The sequence below is a fragment of the Bufo gargarizans genome, chromosome 2 (genome assembly GCF_014858855.1).
Source record: "Bufo gargarizans isolate SCDJY-AF-19 chromosome 2, ASM1485885v1, whole genome shotgun sequence".
NCBI classification, from domain to species: Eukaryota; Metazoa; Chordata; class Amphibia; order Anura; family Bufonidae; genus Bufo; species Bufo gargarizans.
Genome location: NC_058081.1, coordinates 277,796,728 through 277,815,157, shown reverse-complemented (window position 1 = coordinate 277,815,157; position 18,430 = coordinate 277,796,728). Strand labels below are relative to the sequence as shown.

The window sequence follows — 18,430 nt, the reverse complement described above, 5'->3', positions numbered from 1 at the left end:
CCACCAATAAATATAGTTAATATGCCTGAATACAAACGTAGCCTGCATGTGCCAGCCACATCCCATACCTGGCCTCTATTACTGCGCCCCATGACCCGCCGCAATTAACGGATTACGGCGCGCAGTAATAGAGGCCAGGTATGGGATATGGCCAGCACATGCAGGCAATGTTTGTATTCTGGAATATTAACTATATTCATTGGTGGCGCAGTGGCCACAGCCCCTCCCTTCTACTCCCCCTCTTCTAAGTATTATATTAATTGCGCCCCCCTTCCACACGATTAAATCATTGGTGGCAGTGGCCCCAGGGTGGCAGCTTCTGATCGGAGCCCCAGCAGTGTAATTGCGGGGCTCCGATCGGTTACTATGGCAGCCAGGAGGCTACTCAAGCCCTGGCTGCCATAGTCAGCTCCCTAGTTTGCACTATACACAGGGCAGCAGGGGGAGTGTTCAGTCCTATTCACCCTAATAGAGCTCTATTAGGGTGAATAGGACAAGGGTTCTAGCCCCTAAGGGGGCTAATAGTAATTAAATAAAAAGTAAAAAAAAAAAAAGTTTAACCCCCCCAAAATATACACTATATTGCGCTATATATCGCATATCGCACATGCTTAAAATTATATTGCAATATAGATTTTAGGCCATATCGCCCACCCCTACACAACAGGGTTAAAACGTTAGTCATATACTATATTGCAGGGTTGTCATTTGACTTACCCTTTATAAACATACTGAGGGATATTTATCAAGACTGGTGTTCCCATACGCCAGTCTTGAATCCTGTGCACCAGAGCAAGATGCACATAATTTAGTAATAGGCAGATTCCTCTTAATAAATTAATTACATCTCTGACAGAGATGTATGTGTGTCAGAAAGTGAAGCCTGTGCCATCTATGGGCTGGTGTACACTTCAGCTATAACTTACATCAGTTTCTGGCATAAGTTATAGTAAATCTAGCAGGCCGTGTGAAGCTCTGTTCCTTTAGTAAGCCCTACCCTTTTCTTTCCACTTTGGAAAATATGTTGAAACGCTCAAAAAGTCACAAAGTATGGCGCAAGTATGGCATGGGCATTCATTTAAGACTTTTATATGCCACAATAGTGGCATAAACCCTTTATTAACCCCTTAAGGATAAACTCTTTATTAACCCCTTAAGGACCCGCACCATACATGTACGGCGCTGGTGGATGTGACTTATAGAAGACCTTTCATCAGGCTAGCTCTAGTCTAATTATTATCCTACCTTATAGAGCAGCCCCCACTGATGCCATGTAACTTTTTTTTCTTTCTAAAGAACCACCCCGTTTGTCCACTGTTGGGCCCCATATATTTGGGTGCCTTATATTATAATGAGGCGACTCGGTTATACTAGGTGGAGACTTGTATTTTCCTTGGGAGTGGTTATCCTCTCCCTGGCTGTGAGCGCATCCAATCAGAGCTCCCCGCTCTTAGCCAGGGAGAAGGAGCTCAAGTTCTCGCGAGAATCGCAAGTTATAATGATCCCTCTGCTGTGTGCCCGTGCCGCAGTTTACGACCACATATGGGGTCTTTCTGTAAACAACAGAATCAGAATAATAAATATTGAGTTTTGTTTGGCTGTTAGCTCTTGCTTTGTTAGCGTAAAAAAATGGATTAACCTTTCTCACCCAGCGCCATACATGTACGGCGCTGGGATGGTGTTTAAAGATGGCGAGCGCCATAGCAATGGGTGGCCACCTACTTCGTCTAGCAGACACCTGCGGCTAATGTCTGCAACTGCAGTAAAGCTGATCGCGGACATTTAACCCCTCAGATACCATGGTCAATATTGACCATGGCATCTGAGAGCGTTGAAACCGAAAGTGCGCACTTTAGGTTGCTCTCCGGCTCCCCCATGTGGCAATCGGAGGAACCGGAGCATGTATGCAGCAGCCCCTGTTTTTATGAATGACAGGAGGCTGCTGCATAATATTTCCTATGGAGCCCTTGCCTGTAATAGGGCTCAATAGGAAATTAGTAAAATTATTATAGATTCCAATGCAAGTGCATTGGAATCTGTGATAATAACAATCAGTGTAAAAAAAAAAAATGTAGAAAGCAAAACATAAAATTTAAAATCAAAACAATCTCAGAATGGCTTGGATAAGTAAGTGTTTTAAAGTTATCACCACATAAAGTGACACATGTCAGATTTGCAAAAAATGGCCTGGTCCTTAAGGTGAAAAATGGCAGGGTCCTGAAGGGGTTACATGCCCCTCACTGTGTACTTTAAATAGTATCTGTTTGCAGATTTGTACCTATGAAACTGGCTGACCTGTTACAGGTGCACTTGGCAGCTTAAGGCATCTGTGTTGGTCCCATGTTCATATGTGCCCGCATCGTTGAGAAAAATTATGTTTTCATATATGCAAATGAGACTCTAGGAGCAACGGGGTGTTGCCGTTGCAGAGAAAGCCCAGCATCTAGGAGTATCTGCTGCACCCTTTGTACTTTAGGGAAAGTCAGGGCCTATGGTCTAGGATGTTGGTAGACATCAACTTATTGCATTAGAAATGCCAAGCTCCATAGAAGTCCATTATTTTACTGTGATTAAAGTGGCATCTGTTGGCTTCAATACATTTGTAATGATTAATTGTGGAAACCTATGCCTAGGACTTCAACCACAATGTACATGTTCCCTTGGAATAATGTATGTAACACAGTGAAAAAATGTCTGTCTTATTTGTTAGCAGCAACAATTAGCGGCCCAACAGCTTGTCTTCCAACAGCAACTCCTTCAGATGCAACAACTGCAGCAACAACAACATCTGCTTAATCTTCAACGGCAGGGACTTATTTCTATCCCGCCCAGCCAGTCAGCTCTTCCAGTCCAGTCTCTACCACAAGGTAAATTTGCCTTTGCTTCTGAATGTATCATCTTATTTGATTTTTTTCTGAGTCTGATGTATTTAGCCCCCTTTGCCATTAGAACAAATATGTAATGGAAACAATTATTGCAAAGGTAGCCTTACCCTTAAGATAACTGTCAGCTAAGCACTCATTTGACTACTTCCCGTAATACCCCCATAAACTTACAACATGTCTTATCCTTGTTTCCTCTATAAGCAAATGTATTGGGACTGTAGAGCTACTTGTTTGAAAATCAGATTGTTGGAGGATCCCATTTAAATTGTTATCAGTTTAGAATGGCAAACTTAAAGTAGTTATTCAGGACAATCCATTTCCATAGGACCTATATAGTCATCACAGAAGGTTCCCTGAGTTAAGCCTCATGCAGACGTCTGTGCACTCCTGAAATGCCAGTCCGGTATCTCATGGACCATGTTCCACGGACGTCTGCATGAGGCTTTAGGCTCCACAAACCAGAGTGGAGAGGTTACAGGTGGCAGCTCTTGCTCTGGGTAACTCATGCTGCCCATGTATTATGGACTTCAATTCCTGTAGTTTACTACAATGTGTTGACAATATAAAAGCATTTCTTCGTGAATTCCCTTTGAAAAATCAGTTTGCCCATGGTGTAGAGATTCAGACCCTCAAGTGATCACTGCAACAGCTAACACATTGAAGAATTTGTCCATGCTTAGACAATCCCAGTATATCTCGCAGATCATAAAGTATTTTAATAACTCAACATTATTTGAGTGAAAAAAAATCACAGATTTTCTGCTTCTCATTATTGTTTGTAGAAGTCCAGTTTTAATATTCAGGGTATTGTGTTATTAATAAGGTACTGTTTGTTTTACAGCAGGTTTAAGCCCTGCAGAGATACAGCAGTTATGGAAAGAGGTGACTGGAGTTCACAGTATAGAAGACAATGGCATTAAACATGGAGGGCTAGACCTCACTACTAACAATTCTTCTTCTACTACCTCCTCCACCTCTTCCAAAGCATCACCACCAATAACTCATCATTCTTTAGTGAATGGACAGTCTTCAGTGTTAAATGCAAGACGAGACAGGTGAGAAATGTTTTAAAGGGCATCTGTCAGCAGATTTGTACCTTTGACACTGGCTGACCTGTTACACGTGCACTTGGCATCTGAAGGCATGTGTGTTGGTCCCATGTTCATATGTGACCGCATTGCTGAGAAAAAAGAAAGTTTTATTATGTACAAATGAGCCGCTATGAGCAACAGGGGCATTACCCTTACACCTAGAGGTTCAGCTTTGCACCTTAGAAGTCAGGGCCAGGCATGATCATGTTTACACTGTCTAGCCCAGTCAATCAAAGTGCTAAGGGCATGGTAGTTGTAGAGAGAGCTGAGCCTTAAGGTGTAATGACAACGCGCCCATTGCTCTTAGAGGCTAATTTGCATATATTAAAACTTCAGTTTTCTCAGCAACGTGGGCACATAAGAACATGGACCAACACAGATGCCTTTAGCTGCCAAGTGCACATGCAACAGGTCAGCCAGTTTAATGGGTACAAATCTTCTGATTGATGCCTTTTAAGGCAGTCTTTTTGAAAACTCTTGACTGCTATTTTTTGTTAACTTACTTTGCAAACTTATGTAACAATAACCCTTTTCTAAACAATTGGCAATATGTTTACTGTAATAGTCTTTGTATAATATTCATTAGATTTAGTTCTGCTACACATGGCATTGGGTCCAAATCTGTGAGAACATTAGCAAATAAAATTGAGGTTTTATGGTAGGCTAATATGTTATTGTCATGTCCCTTTGCTTACCCAAACACAGTGCCATACCCATGATGGCGGCAGTGTCTGGCACTGCAGCTCACAACTACTCTCTCCCATTCCAATTTACCATTTAGTTCTAGTGTTTTGGAGGTAATTGGAAAAACAGCAATACTGCTACAGATTTTTATTTTAATTTTTTGCTGCATTAAATTATGTTAAATTATTTTTTCGCAAAAATAACATAATAACATTATTCTTTGGGTCAGTGTGATTACAGTGATAGCAAAAAATACATATTTTTTTTATGTTTTACCACTTTTGCACAATAAAAACCCTTTAAAAAAAATAAAAAAGGTTTTTACATCCCCGAATCAAACCCATAACTTTATTTTTTATTTTTCATTCTGCGGAGCTGTGTGAAGGCTTCATTTTTGCAGGAAGTTTTCATTGGTATCATTTTGGGGACATACCTTTTTTTTATCTCTTTTCCAATTTTTGTTGGTGAACAACCCCAAAAAAACACAATTCTGGCATTGTTTTTTTTTTTTGTTTTGTTTTTTACAGCATTCACCGTACGGGATACATTGCACGATAGAATGTAGTGTAGATCATTACAGAGGTGATGATACCAATTATGTGGAGGGGATTTTAATTTTGCTATTTTTTCCATTGAAAAGGGAAAAAGGTATACTTTTTTTACTTCAATTTTTTTATTTAATAAAACATTTTTATTTTTATTTTTTACTATTTTCTTGTCCCACAAGGGGACTTTTGATTGCTTCTGCAATACCCTTTGCTGCTTATCCAGTGCAAAGTATACTGTCAATGCTATTCTGAACTGCAGAATAGAGAGGAGAGGATCAGGTTGTTGGGGAACACTACAGGCAGGCCTGGGGTCTTCATTAGGCCAAGACATTGCTACCCCGCAATCTCTTTTTGTGGGGTGCCAATGGAAGACAAAAGGAGCTCCCTCTAAACCACTTGGAAGCCATGGTCGCTATTGACTGCAGCATGTAAGGGGCTTAAAAGCTGTAAGAGGAGGAGCCCCTGCTCATGTGAAAGCTGAGCCCCTGCTCTTCGCTGCATGGAAGACTGATGTAACACTTAGAATAGGCCACCATAAAAAGACGTAAATAGTGACTGCCTTAAAAAGATACAATACAAATTATTAAATATTATTAAAAAATACAGAGAGGCAATTGTCTAAGGCTACTTTCACACAGGCGTTTCTGGGACCGCTTGTGAGATCCGTTTCAGGGCTCTCACAAGCAGCCCAAAATGGATCCGTTAAGCCCCAATGCATTCTAAATGGATAAGGATCCATTCAGAATGCATCACTTTGGCTGCGTTTGGTCTCTGTTACGTTTTTTAGACGGTCACTAAAACGCAGCTTGCAGCGTTTTGGCGACCGCCTGACTATGCAGAGCCTAACGGATCCGTCTAGACTTACAATGTAAGTCAATGGATCCATTTTTCACTGACACAGTATGGTGCAGTTGAAAATGGGTCCATCCCCTATTGATTTTTTAATGTAAGTCAAGATGGATCCGTTTTGACTTGGACTTTTTTTTATGATTGATGCAAACGGATTTGTTATTAACGGATACAAGCGTTTGCATTATTTGTGCGGATCCGTCTGTGCAGATACAAGACGGATCCGCACAAAACGCGAGTGTGAATGTAGCCTAATTCATCTTCACCTGGGGTAAAAAGGCAGGGAATTCACAAGACTTGATGGAGAAATATGTTTATGGGTCAGGTTCAACAACCACTGATAACGTTACATCCTTTATTATAAACTCTCTTGCCCTTTTTTGAGCTGTAGTAAGAGTGCATTCACTCTAGGAAGTCTATTCTTGAGGCAGACTTGTTAGAAACTGGTGGTTCTATCTTTTTATTTTTAATAACTATTGAACCTGACAATATTATTCATTTAAATTACAGAAAGCAGACTTCTTGTGCAGGATATTAGAATATCATTGTTAGTTTACTGAGCTAGGATATATTGCAATGGTTATATTAAGTTGAGGTCATATGTCAGAATTACCATGCACTCTTGTATAGTAATTTCTCCTTTCTTTATTAGAAGTCATCTTTGGCTCTATTTCTTCCCTAATTGGAACATCATCCTGCCTTGGCAGTTGAACTATTCAACAGAACGATTAAATTTTTCTGACTGCTCTGAGCTGAATTGACCTGTTTTGACCTGTTTGTCAGTGATTGTAACCTGACAGGCACTAGCAGACTCCAACGATTATGGCTTTTGAGATTAATCGGATGCTATTTCTCTTTTTACTACAGCTCATCACATGAGGAGACTGGGGCTACGCATACCCTCTATGGTCATGGTGTCTGTAAATGGCCAGGCTGTGAAAGCATTTGTGAAGATTTTGGACAATTTTTAAAGTAGGTTATTTTTTTATATTTATGGACATTTCTTAGTAAAACTGGTGGATTGGACAGTGTCCATCATATAAAATCTTAACATCCAATAGAAGTTTGTGGGTCATATCGGCAGTCACCTTCTTAATGTGTATAACTACTGAGCTTTTTTTAGACTGTATAGCATGTTGTTCTGGTATGGAAGGAATTGCACCATTCATAACTGTTTGCATCAGTTGTCCAATCTGCCCCTACACCCCATTGATTTCAGTGGTAAAAGGTGCAACCATTTTTTTTATACTGAATTAAAATTTTACAACAAACAATACAATAAACATACTAAACCAAATGGAGGCATATGTCTGTATAAATTTTCAACAGTTATCTAATATAATTGCATAGGACATAATGTATGTACATATATGAAGGCCTAATGTCACTTTAAAACTAGATGTGGCCTTTCAGGACTGATTGATGTAATAAAAGTTATCCAAGAGGTAAGACCTGCCATATTACCTAACTTTTCATCCTAGCCAAAAGTGGCTTCATGTATATGGCACCCAAGGGAGCACTACATAAAGGCACACAAAGTTCCTGCAGTTTTTGTGCAGTACAATCTGTACACATGTGCCAGACACCCACTGGTGAATGTCTTATAAAACTCTAGTGGAAATCCACCCTCAATGAGTAGGATCCCTCTGCATGAAATAATAATTGTGCGTGTAAGGCCATATAAACTATGGTACTTATTTTGGGGTCCTTTCTCTGGCAAAGCCAAAGATCAACACATCATTGTCCTCTCCTATTCAATACAGTCTAGAAGGCTGGAACTTTTAGCTCCTTTCCTTATAAAGGATTGTCGGGCTTGTTTCTGTGCTAAACACTGCAGTATACTGGGAGATTAGCTTTTTTTCTGAACCAGTTTGCTATTGCTCTTTTATAATTTCTTTAGATGCTCCCACTAACATGTATTTTCAAAAGTTAAAATGTATCAAGAAAAAAAAACATAGAAATGAATTGGCCAAAGGGTTTTCTTTTTTTCAAGATGAGTAACTTCACAGGCTGAAGATCTTGTGTTGTCATGGTGCGGTTAACAGGGTGAATGAACTGTTTCATGCTTCATCAACAATTAAGTTAATTAGCTTATTTGAAATGGCACTGCTGTGTTGCCAGGATGTTGGCAGAAACATCAAAAAGATGTGTTTACAAATGGTAGACTATCTGTAAGATATAGGGCTGCGACACCATAACTACAAAATATGGAGAACTGGAGAATAGTAACACTAGGGTAAATTAAGTGCTGCTCTTTTTATATATAAATATTGATATATTTTTTTTCTCACATCTTTATTTTGTCCATAGGCCATGGAAAGAAATATGTTACTTAAGAAACATTTGTATCCATAAATACAAAGAGCTATATCGATTTTTGGACAGTTTAAAATCTATGGCTGAGTTCACACTTCAGTTATTTGGTCAGTTATTTCCATCAGTTATTGTTAGCCAAAACCAGGTGCGGGCCAAAAACACAGAACAGGTTCAGATATTTCCCTTAGGCCCCTTTCACACGGGCGAGTTTTCCGTGCGGGTGCGATGCGTGCGGTGAACGTATTGCACCCGCACTGAATCCTGACCCATTCATTTCTATGCGGCTGTGCACATGAGCGGTGATTTTCTCGCATCACTTGTGCGTTGAGTGAAAACCGCAGCATGCTCTATATTGTCCGATTTTCACGCGACGCAGGCCCCATAGAAGTGAATGGGAAGCGTGACAATCGCATAGCATCCGCAAGCAAGTACGGATGTGGTGCGATTTTCACGCACGGTTGCTAGGAGACGATCGGGATGGAGACCCGATCATTATTATTTTCCCTTATAACATGGTTATAAGGGAAAATAATAGCATTCTGAATACAGAATGCATAGTAAAACAGCGCTAGAGGGGTTAAAAAAAATAAAAAAAAATTTAACTCACCTTAGTCCACTTGATCGCGAAGCCCAGCATCTCCTTGTGTCTCCTCTGCTGAACAGGACCTGGGGTAGGCTTCTGCATTAAATAGAGGTTAAGGACCTTTGATGACGTCACTCCGGTCATCACATGGTACGTCACATGATCTTTTACCATGGTGATTCACCATGGTAAAAGACCATGTGATGACCGGAGTGACGTCATCAAAGGTCCTTAACCTCTATTTAATGCAGCAGGTGAGTTAAATTATTTTTTATTTTTTTTAACCCCTCTAGCGCTGTTTTACTATGCATTCTGTATTCAGAATGCTATTATTTTCCCTTATAACCATGTTATAAGGGAAAATAATACAATCTTCAGAACATCAATCCCAAGCCCAAACTTCTGTGAAGAAGTTCGGGTTTGGGTACCAAACATGCGCAATTTTTCTCACGCGAGTGCGACGCATGACAATGTTTTGCACTCGTGCGGAAAAATCGCGCATTTTCCCGCAACGCACCCGGCTCTTATCCGGGCAAAAAAACTGACGCCCGTGTGAAAGAGGCCTTATACCTTATCTCTGAGTAGGCTTCACTACGGGTTTTGGCTAAAAATAACTGATGGAAATGAATGACTAAATAACTGAAGTGTGAACTTGGCCTAAGGGTGTTCAAATGTACATTTTGTAAATCCAGTAGCCTGCTCCAGAAATATTCATGGCAGCAGTATTTCTCCAGCAGAAATCTGCCCTGTCAAATCCCATTATAGTGAATGGGAATCTGTTGGTGCATGGCAATATGCCATGCTGAATATGGTAACTCCAGTAGTCTATTCCTCTGCCAGAATAGACTACCGGCAGAGGATACAAAGTGTAGATGTGAGCCTACCCTAATTTACTAACCGACTTTTCATAAAACTATTATATATCTAATAGTAAATCTATTACCTTTTAAAGGGGTTGTCCCGGTTCAGAGCTGAACCTGGACATACCCAGAATTTCACCCTAGCAGCCCCCCATGATGTTAGAGCAGGGCAAGGGCTTTTTTATTTACAATAACACACTGCTAGGCAGAGGCTTCAACCCAACAGTGTGTTCGGTGACATCACTGGCTCTCACGTCACCAGGCTTACTGCTGGGCAGAACCCTCCGTCTGGCAGCCCTATGGAGAGCCTGGTACGTCACTGGATCTCCTGAAAATGCCTTTGCCCTGCGCGATTCAGCGCAGTGCAAAGAAGAGCATCGGAGCATGAAATGCTCCAATGCTACTATCAGAGAGCCTACCTGGGTGAAAATGGAGATATGTCCGGGTTCAGCTCTGAACCCAGACAACCCCTTTAAGTGGTTCTCTAACAACAAATGTATTTACATAGGGTAGATGACAAAGCCAAAGCCACAAGTAATTAATAGTCAAATAACTCTATAGCAGACTTTCATTGCCTAGTCTGGATTACTCTATTAACCGTTGTCATAGATATTAATAAGGAGTATTATAGCTATTCTATAGGAAACAGATACCAGCTTTATGAGCTATTAGGATGAAGAGCTGTAGGTCTAGTGCTCTGATATTCAGTATAGTTCAGTATGAACACTTATACAATTGGAAAAAGTTCAGTGGTTTTTTTAGTCAATGAAAGGTTTTAGGAGCACAATAGTGACTGTCAGGTATAAATTGGTTTGTTGCATGCTGTATGTATCCAAAAGAAAAATTTAAAATCACATCCAGAAAGTTTAATTTTACATTAATGTGTTTTTTTTTATGTTCAACCGGAGTAGTTAACAGTCTAACAGGTCTAACATTTCAGAAAAGGATGTCACGTTGAATATCTCAATCTGGACAGAAAGTTTTAAAAACTATGCTAAAATATCACCAGATTAACCTTTCTTAACATGAAGGGCACCCAAATGTTTCCTCTTTTACTATTTGTGATATTACCAAAGTGAAATTAAAGTATGATTTAACATATGTTTATAATGCCCCTTTCACAATTTACCTCCGCTGCAATTCACTTATTGCTCAATGCACCCAAGCAAACAGCTTATTTTGCCAGAAAAATCCTCAGCAAGGCAATCATTGCTCTTGCATTGTAATGTTACAGACATTAAGTTAAATAACCATCCGCTTAATAAGGACCCAGATGGGCCCATCCTTGGCTTGGGTCTGCCAGAACGAGAAGTAGCTATTGGTTCCAGCTTATTAAGGGGGCTTCTGAGTTGGTGACCTTCCCTCTATGACGTCCATATATTCCAATACAGCATATATATGGGGGTTCTATCATGAGAGAAACCCTTTAAGCAACACTGGAACTGAGAACCAAAGTAATACTTGATTTGTTTTGGTATAAATTTTCAAAAAGTCCCTACACACTAAGAAGTGATAGCATTTATAAATAATTATCTGATGAAGTTATACTTCAATAAACCAAGTGTGTTCAAATTGTGTAATTCACAATTAAATTGCACTAGTAATTTGATCTTTTTATCATATTTACAGTACAAATATATTGTAAATATTTTGCACAGAATACAAACTTGATTTGGGACTTGTATAGGACACATGATTGCAGCAACATCCACTAAATGGTCCCTTGAAGACCTTATTGGGAAAGTTTTAAACATGCTGTGTACATAAAACAGGGCATTCTTGCAAAGGTAATCAATTGATACAATGAGGCAGATTTACTAATGATACCCCATTAATTACCCACACACACTGCTTTCTCCTTAAGTGCCACACACACAGTCATGCCCCCTTAGTGAACCCTTCTATAGAGATAATGCCCCTTGAGGTGCCCCCCATGCAGAATGATGCTCCCTTTATAGAGTTATGCCCCTTTAGATTGCTCACACACAGTGATACTACCCTAATAGTTATGCTCCCTTTAGTGGTCCCCTTCACAGTTATACCCCTTAGATGTGTCCCCCCCCCCCACACACAATGAAGCCCTCATTATAGTTATTCCCCTTTAGTGGCTTCCCATTCAGTTATGCTGTCACGATCAGTGTGCGGGGAAAAACTCTACACTAAACACAGGAGAGAAGGAGAACAGGAACTGGGTCTGGAAACTAGGGAAGGAACAGGTCACCTCCTAAACAACCCTAATCCAGGCCCTAATTACCTATAAATATGAATATACCTTGAAGGTAGGAATATTCATATGCTGTATACCTAGGCCCTTATATCCCTATAAGGCCCTGGAATGAGGTTAGGACCAGAGACAACCCATTCCTCCCCAGATGGACGAATGGAAGTCTCTGTCTCAGGCCCAGATACAAACAACAGGAAATATAACAAACACAAAAAAATAAGAAAAGACAAGACTTATCTGAAAGTAGAAAACTGGCAACTCCAGAAGCACCACAGAGTACAACCGACCAGCTAGTTAGAAGGCAGGAACAAAATCTATAAACTGCCCCTCCAAGATTGAGAAGCAGCTACTTATGGGAAAAGTAAATTACCAACAAGCAACACCTGAAGCAAGGGGTGTGGCATTCACCAAAACACAGATAGAAAATAAGATCCACAGTGACTTGTCAATTTAACCCACGAGTTGCCAGTCTCTCCGAGCTCCTGGTACCTGCCACGGGAACATCCGTGACATATGCCCTCTTAGATGGCCACCACACAGTTGTAACCCCTTTAGTTGCCACCATCACGCAGTTATGCGCCCTCGGATCACCCGCCATATCAGAGACTTTTAAGTGCCTCCAGTTTAAATACTCACCTACCCCACGTTCCCCTGATGAACAAAGCATCTGTTCCGCTCTGTGCTCTGCTGTCTGTGGCTCAGCACAGCAAGCAAGATTATGTCACTGCATTACGCTTGCCAGCTCTGAACTACAGACAACAGGGGTGTGGTGAAGCATTCTGATGACACATATACAGTTGAAGGCAGGATATGCAGTGGTCCGGACAGCTGGCAACCGCAGTTAGGATTCCGACCTGTGGTCCCCCAGTTGAGTACCCATCATAGGTAATTAATGGATTTAATCTGATTCTCATGTATCGAATTAGGAATGTTTTCCTTGTCATGAAATACAGGGGTTTTTGTTCTGTTAGAATTATGATAGGCTGAACATGATAGACATTTGTGTAAACCTTATAATCCCATAAATAAGTAACTAGATGAGAAATAAACATTTAGATGATATTTAGACACTTGTCTCACAGCTGCACTGTTCTGTAAAATGCTGATGCTTTCTGAATTATGGATACCACACTCGGCAAGCATCATTAGGCTGTACAACACAAAATAAGAAGTATATTCTGGAGGGAAACCTATTGGCATAAAATGTTTACATGTCTAATACTAAGAGGGGAGCACCGGGAGAATGAAACACTCTAAAACCCTTGTAGTGACATATAGCAGTCAATGGGAAATGCTTTTTCAATGTCACACGAGAGAGCTTCAGTTGTAAAACCACGACCTGTGTTATCTGACAAGGAATTCATTTTAATGTTTAGAGCTGTGTAACAAAATGTTTAAAGAGAACCTGTCGCCTTACTTTTCTATTGTATTCAAAGGCTTACAGTGGCTGAATATTCATCTTTCATTTGTTTTCTTTCAACACAATATACATTTAGTGCTACCATTTTAAAATCATTAACCTCTCAGTGACTGGTGATATGCCTATTTTACAGCTTCACTAATGGGATTTAAACCTTCTAATATGCCTTTTTACAGAGTTGCAGGTTTAGCCCATTATGTGTTTCCTGTGGTGTGATCCCAATAATTTACCCTGTTAGATGCTGCAGTCAATAGAGACTACAGAATCTGAGTGGTTTCAGAGGAAGGGGTCTTCTTCTGTCACCCGTTGGCACCCCCACAAATTTAATGGTTACTGATGCCTACCGAGTCTCTAATTGTAGATCCTCAGGATATAGTGATGGACATTTAAAAAAAAAAAAAAAAGGGGGTTTTATTGTGCAAAAGTAGTGAAAAAAGTATATACATATAGATGGTCAGTCAAAGTTCTTCTCTACTGAACTTCCAGACAATACAGGAGGGACTGCTTGGCAGGTCACTAGAGAAAAAGAAAGTTGTGATATATAATTTTTGGGCAACATGTTTTACACTTCCATAATAAATTGATATAACCAGTCTGAAAAGCTTCAGCTCTGAAAGTATTGTAATACCCTGTTCATACCCAGCTGAGGAAGTGTGTATGAGAGCGGAGAACAGGCCCTATGTGCATCAGTCCTGTTTGATTAGAACAATTAGAAAATATAGTTACATATATATCAGGTGACAGCTGGATTTTAATATTTTCATAAGTGATGGAGGCAACATGATTACTGGTCACCAATTTCTAAGTGACAAGCTCACATGCATATTTTGGGCAGCAGTTAAACTACTACTATAGACACCTTAACATCAAGTTTTTTTTATTTTTATTAAATTGCACATCTTTTTGTGCCTTGGGCTTGAGAACCTCTATGGTAGCCATTGACTCACTAGGGAGTCGCCCCAGTTGCACAACCAACCCTGCACTTTGAGTCCCCTACTGTATGTGAGAAAAGCACATTGCAAAATGCATTTTTCTCATCCTGCCGTTCCTCTCTGAACTTTGAACAGGAGAGGAGATTGTTCAGGAGAGGAGAGAGAGGAAGAGGGGATGGGGTGGGTTAGAGGCCAAGCTCTAGCACAATTTGACAGATTTGCTGGTGAATGGCATAATGCTGATTACTATGTCTTATATATACTGCACATCAGCTTCAGTAGCCACAAGGCAAATTTTCAATTTAGCCCAATTAGAAAAATGTGTTTTTAACAAAACAAAATGAGAGGTGTCCACAGTCTTTAACCCCTTCCTGACACATAATGTACTATTACGTCATGGAAGTCAGGTGACTTCCCGCATATTGACGTAATAGTACCTCATGTGATCAGACGGGCACCGGAGCAGTGCGTGCCCAATCACTGCAGGGGTCCGGCAGTCTCTGATAGCTGGGCCCCTGCTGTATCCGCCAGCATCGATGTAAAAACCGATGCCGGAGTATTAACCCCTTCTATGCCGCAGTCAGCGCTGACTGCGACATAGAAAGGGTTTGCTGCGGGTGATGGAGCCAATCGGGTCCCCAATGCAGAGGCTGCCCAATGCCTTGCATGGCATCCAGACCTGCCTTCTACGGGTGCCCAGGAGATCCAGCCTCAGGGTCGTCTCCTAGGCAACCTGATAGTGTATTACTCTGTGTAATGGATTAAAATGGAAAATCTGCCCAAAAAGTGCAATTTTGAAATTTCATCTCTATTTTCCTTTGAATTGTTTCTAAAATTCTAAGCTTTCTAAAATAAAATGACATTTACAAAATGATGCCAACATAAACTAGACATATGGGAAATGTTAAGTAATAAATATTTTGAGGTATTGCTTTCTGTTTTAAAAGCAGAAAATAAAAAATCTGTAAACTTGCAAATTTTTCAAAATTTGGGGTCAATTTGGTATTTTTTCATAAATAAAGGTGAAATGTATTGACACACATTTATGACTATCATGAAGTACAATGTGTCACGAGTAGTGTTGAACAAGCATGCTCGGCTGAACTGCTGTTCAGCTCAAGCATCGCTATGCTCGGCAGATCCGAGTGCTCGGCTGAATAATTTGGGTGCTCAAATACAATTTAATACGATGGATGTCAATGAAAGAACCCCAGGCACCCCCTGCTCGGAAGAGAAGAGGGTGTCTGGTTCATAAAAAAAGGTTAGAACTTGATGGAAAATGAGCAGAATATGCCTTGTTTTGGTTTCAAACTAATATTCTTGTCAGAAGACTATGAAACCAATAGAGGGCGCTGTTCATAACTCAATAGCACCATCTATTGCTTTCATAGTCTTCTGACAAGAATATTAGTTTGAAACCAAAACAAGGCATATTCTGCTCATTTTCCATCAAGTTCTAACCTTTTTTTATGAACCAGACACCATCTTCTCTTCCGAGCAGGGGGTGCCTGGGGTTCTCCCATTGACTTCCATTGTGCTCGGTAGAACACACGAGCATACCGATGTGTTCGGCCAGAGCACCCGAGCACATGAGCTTTGGTGTTCGCTTTGGTGCTCGCTCAACACTAGTCATGAGAAAACAATCTCAAAATGGCTTGGATAAATAAAAGTGTTCCAAAGCTAATACCACATAAAGTGACACATGTCAAATTTGCAAAAAAAGGACTGGTCAATATGCGGGAAGTCACTGTTTGTACCTAGTTGTTCTTATTAAAATGGTCATTGGGTAATGGGGCCTTAGTATGTTCACTGAAGATGCATAGAGCATTAAAAGAAAGGAATTCATGGAATTAAAGCTTATTAAGCGTAAAACTTGGGATGTTTCTCATGTATAATTGCGACAGATCCAGAAACATAATTTTGCTGGTTTATAGTCTTACTTTCTATTATTATTGCTGAATGTACAATAAAACATGAAAAATAATACAGAGATTCTATTAGTATACACGACTTTATGGCAAATAGAAAATACATTCAAAGCAAATTAGCCTAGTTTTGCAGCTTACGCTTTCCTAACTTGATAAATGGTCCCAGTGCTACAGTGAAGCAGGTAAAGAGGCCGTTTTCATCACTTAAACAAGCCATTTAAATCAGTTAGAGAAAGAACTCCATTCACTAGTCTGTAGTGTAATTGTGGACCATATTTCATATTTTAGACCTTTAGAACTTCACATGAAATATTATATGTGAAGTCTGTTTATACAGATGTAAGTAGCTCTTGTTTGCAAGATAGGTTTGCACGTGGTCATCCATTAGAGTACCAATATAAAAGAGATCTAAAGCTAATGCAATGCTAAGAGCAGAAATCAATGTTGGCACATAAGCTATTGTGGCAATGTTGTTAGCAAATAGCAAACATAATTAACCATTAAAGAAACATGTTTTTCAAGATCTTTCAATAATACAATTCAGAGTAGTCCAAGAGTTATTGAAGTTAACAGCATGACTAAAAAGCATTGATATTTAGTAACTACTAAAAGGATGTGAAAGCCAATATCAATGAAATGTAAACCTTCTGACGAGCCTATTTACACGAGTGATGTTTACATCTGTGTGGTGTCTGAAAGTAGAATCAATAGCACACATACAGAACACCGACATATTATAGTCGATGCACCAATTCACATGTCCAGTTTTCCACATGGAAAAAAAGGACAAAAGGAAAGCAGTTGGAGGCTATACTAATTGCACACTGATAGAACACAATCCTTTATAGTGGATAGAATACAGATGAGTTTTATACCACTCATCTGAATTAGCCCATAGAGACAATAATGCACACTGCCTATATTCTCATGGAATTAGGACCCCCGCCCATTACAGGCCAATTATAATGCTGATGTCGATTTATGTAGCAGAGGGTATTAGGGCTATTTTACACGAGTAGATTTGATTTGGAATAGAATGTGCAGTGTTCCCAATGCATTTGTGTGTATGGAAATAAAAGCTATTAGAAGAATTTTGAACTTTATTTACTTTTTTAAACACACTGCTATTATTTTGAACACAACTGTAAAAGTCAATCACTGCTTGCTTTAAGGGCCTTTTGATATGGCTTGCTGTAAACTGAATAGATAATTTATTCTCCCATTCAGTTTGCATATTGTCTTCAGCACATCCCCTGCTTACACAGGGTGGGTGGCAAATGACAATTTTTGTAGCCCCATAAAATATGTGATATTTACATGTGGCAATGATCAGAAATGAGCCTTAAACTTCCCACCAATAATTTTAAACTTCCCACCAATAGTTTTACACTTCTGTTGGGAGATGTGGCCAAACATAAGTGGAACTAATCTTTAAGTGCCATCACATTCTAAAGGTCCTGTAAATTTAATGGACATCATTTAAGATGTACTATTTCTATAGTTCATATAGTGTACCACCTATTCTCATCTTGAGTCATTTTATCACAGGTGTAGATAGAGTTCAGCATGTGGGGTGGAGGGGAACAAATCTGATAGGTGCATCTTTATTTTCAGCAAGTCCAGCTCCACCTCCACCGTGGCTGCAAGAGAGAGGCAGGATGCGGGACAACAACACAGGCCTGGGCGTTGTCAAATTTGTAATCCAAACAATAAAAACACACACACACACACATCCTAAGATAAAAATGTCTGCATAATAAAATTTCCACAACAAGTGCTACCAAACATACAGAAGGATACAGCACCACATACCACTCGTATCCACTGATGTCTCCTCCGATATACATAGATGTTCTCTTTCCTCATCTTCTCCATTCAGACCAGATTGCTATAGTGCCACTTTTAAGGCACATATCATTTGAGCAGAGTTTACCACACAGACATCTTAGATTCTTCACTTTTCTATCATCTTCTCCCCCATGATGCCAAACAATATACTTCAGAAATAATAGTGCTATACAGAATAGCCCCAATATTAACATCACTTTCAAAAGTCCCACCAATAGTAATAGTTTTCTCCCAAAAAGTCCTCCTTAGTAACAGTACCCCT

The 18,430-nt window shown here is 39.9% G+C and overlaps 1 protein-coding gene across 11 annotated transcripts in view; it reads left to right on the top strand.

Moving 5' to 3' along the window:
- Positions 1 to 18,430, top strand: part of FOXP2 (forkhead box P2) — a 260,732-nt gene that overhangs the window by 171,635 nt on the left and 70,667 nt on the right. For 9 of the 11 annotated variants that reach the window (XM_044280312.1, XM_044280306.1, XM_044280313.1 and 6 more), the window contains exons 6-8: positions 2,711 to 2,867; positions 3,727 to 3,940; positions 6,925 to 7,029. In XM_044280312.1, the coding sequence (XP_044136247.1) occupies positions 2,711 to 2,867; positions 3,727 to 3,940; positions 6,925 to 7,029 (476 nt within the window). The remainder of the gene's footprint in view (positions 1 to 2,710; positions 2,868 to 3,726; positions 3,941 to 6,924; positions 7,030 to 18,430) is intronic. The other 2 variants (XM_044280309.1, XM_044280307.1) reach the window with 1 other exon arrangement.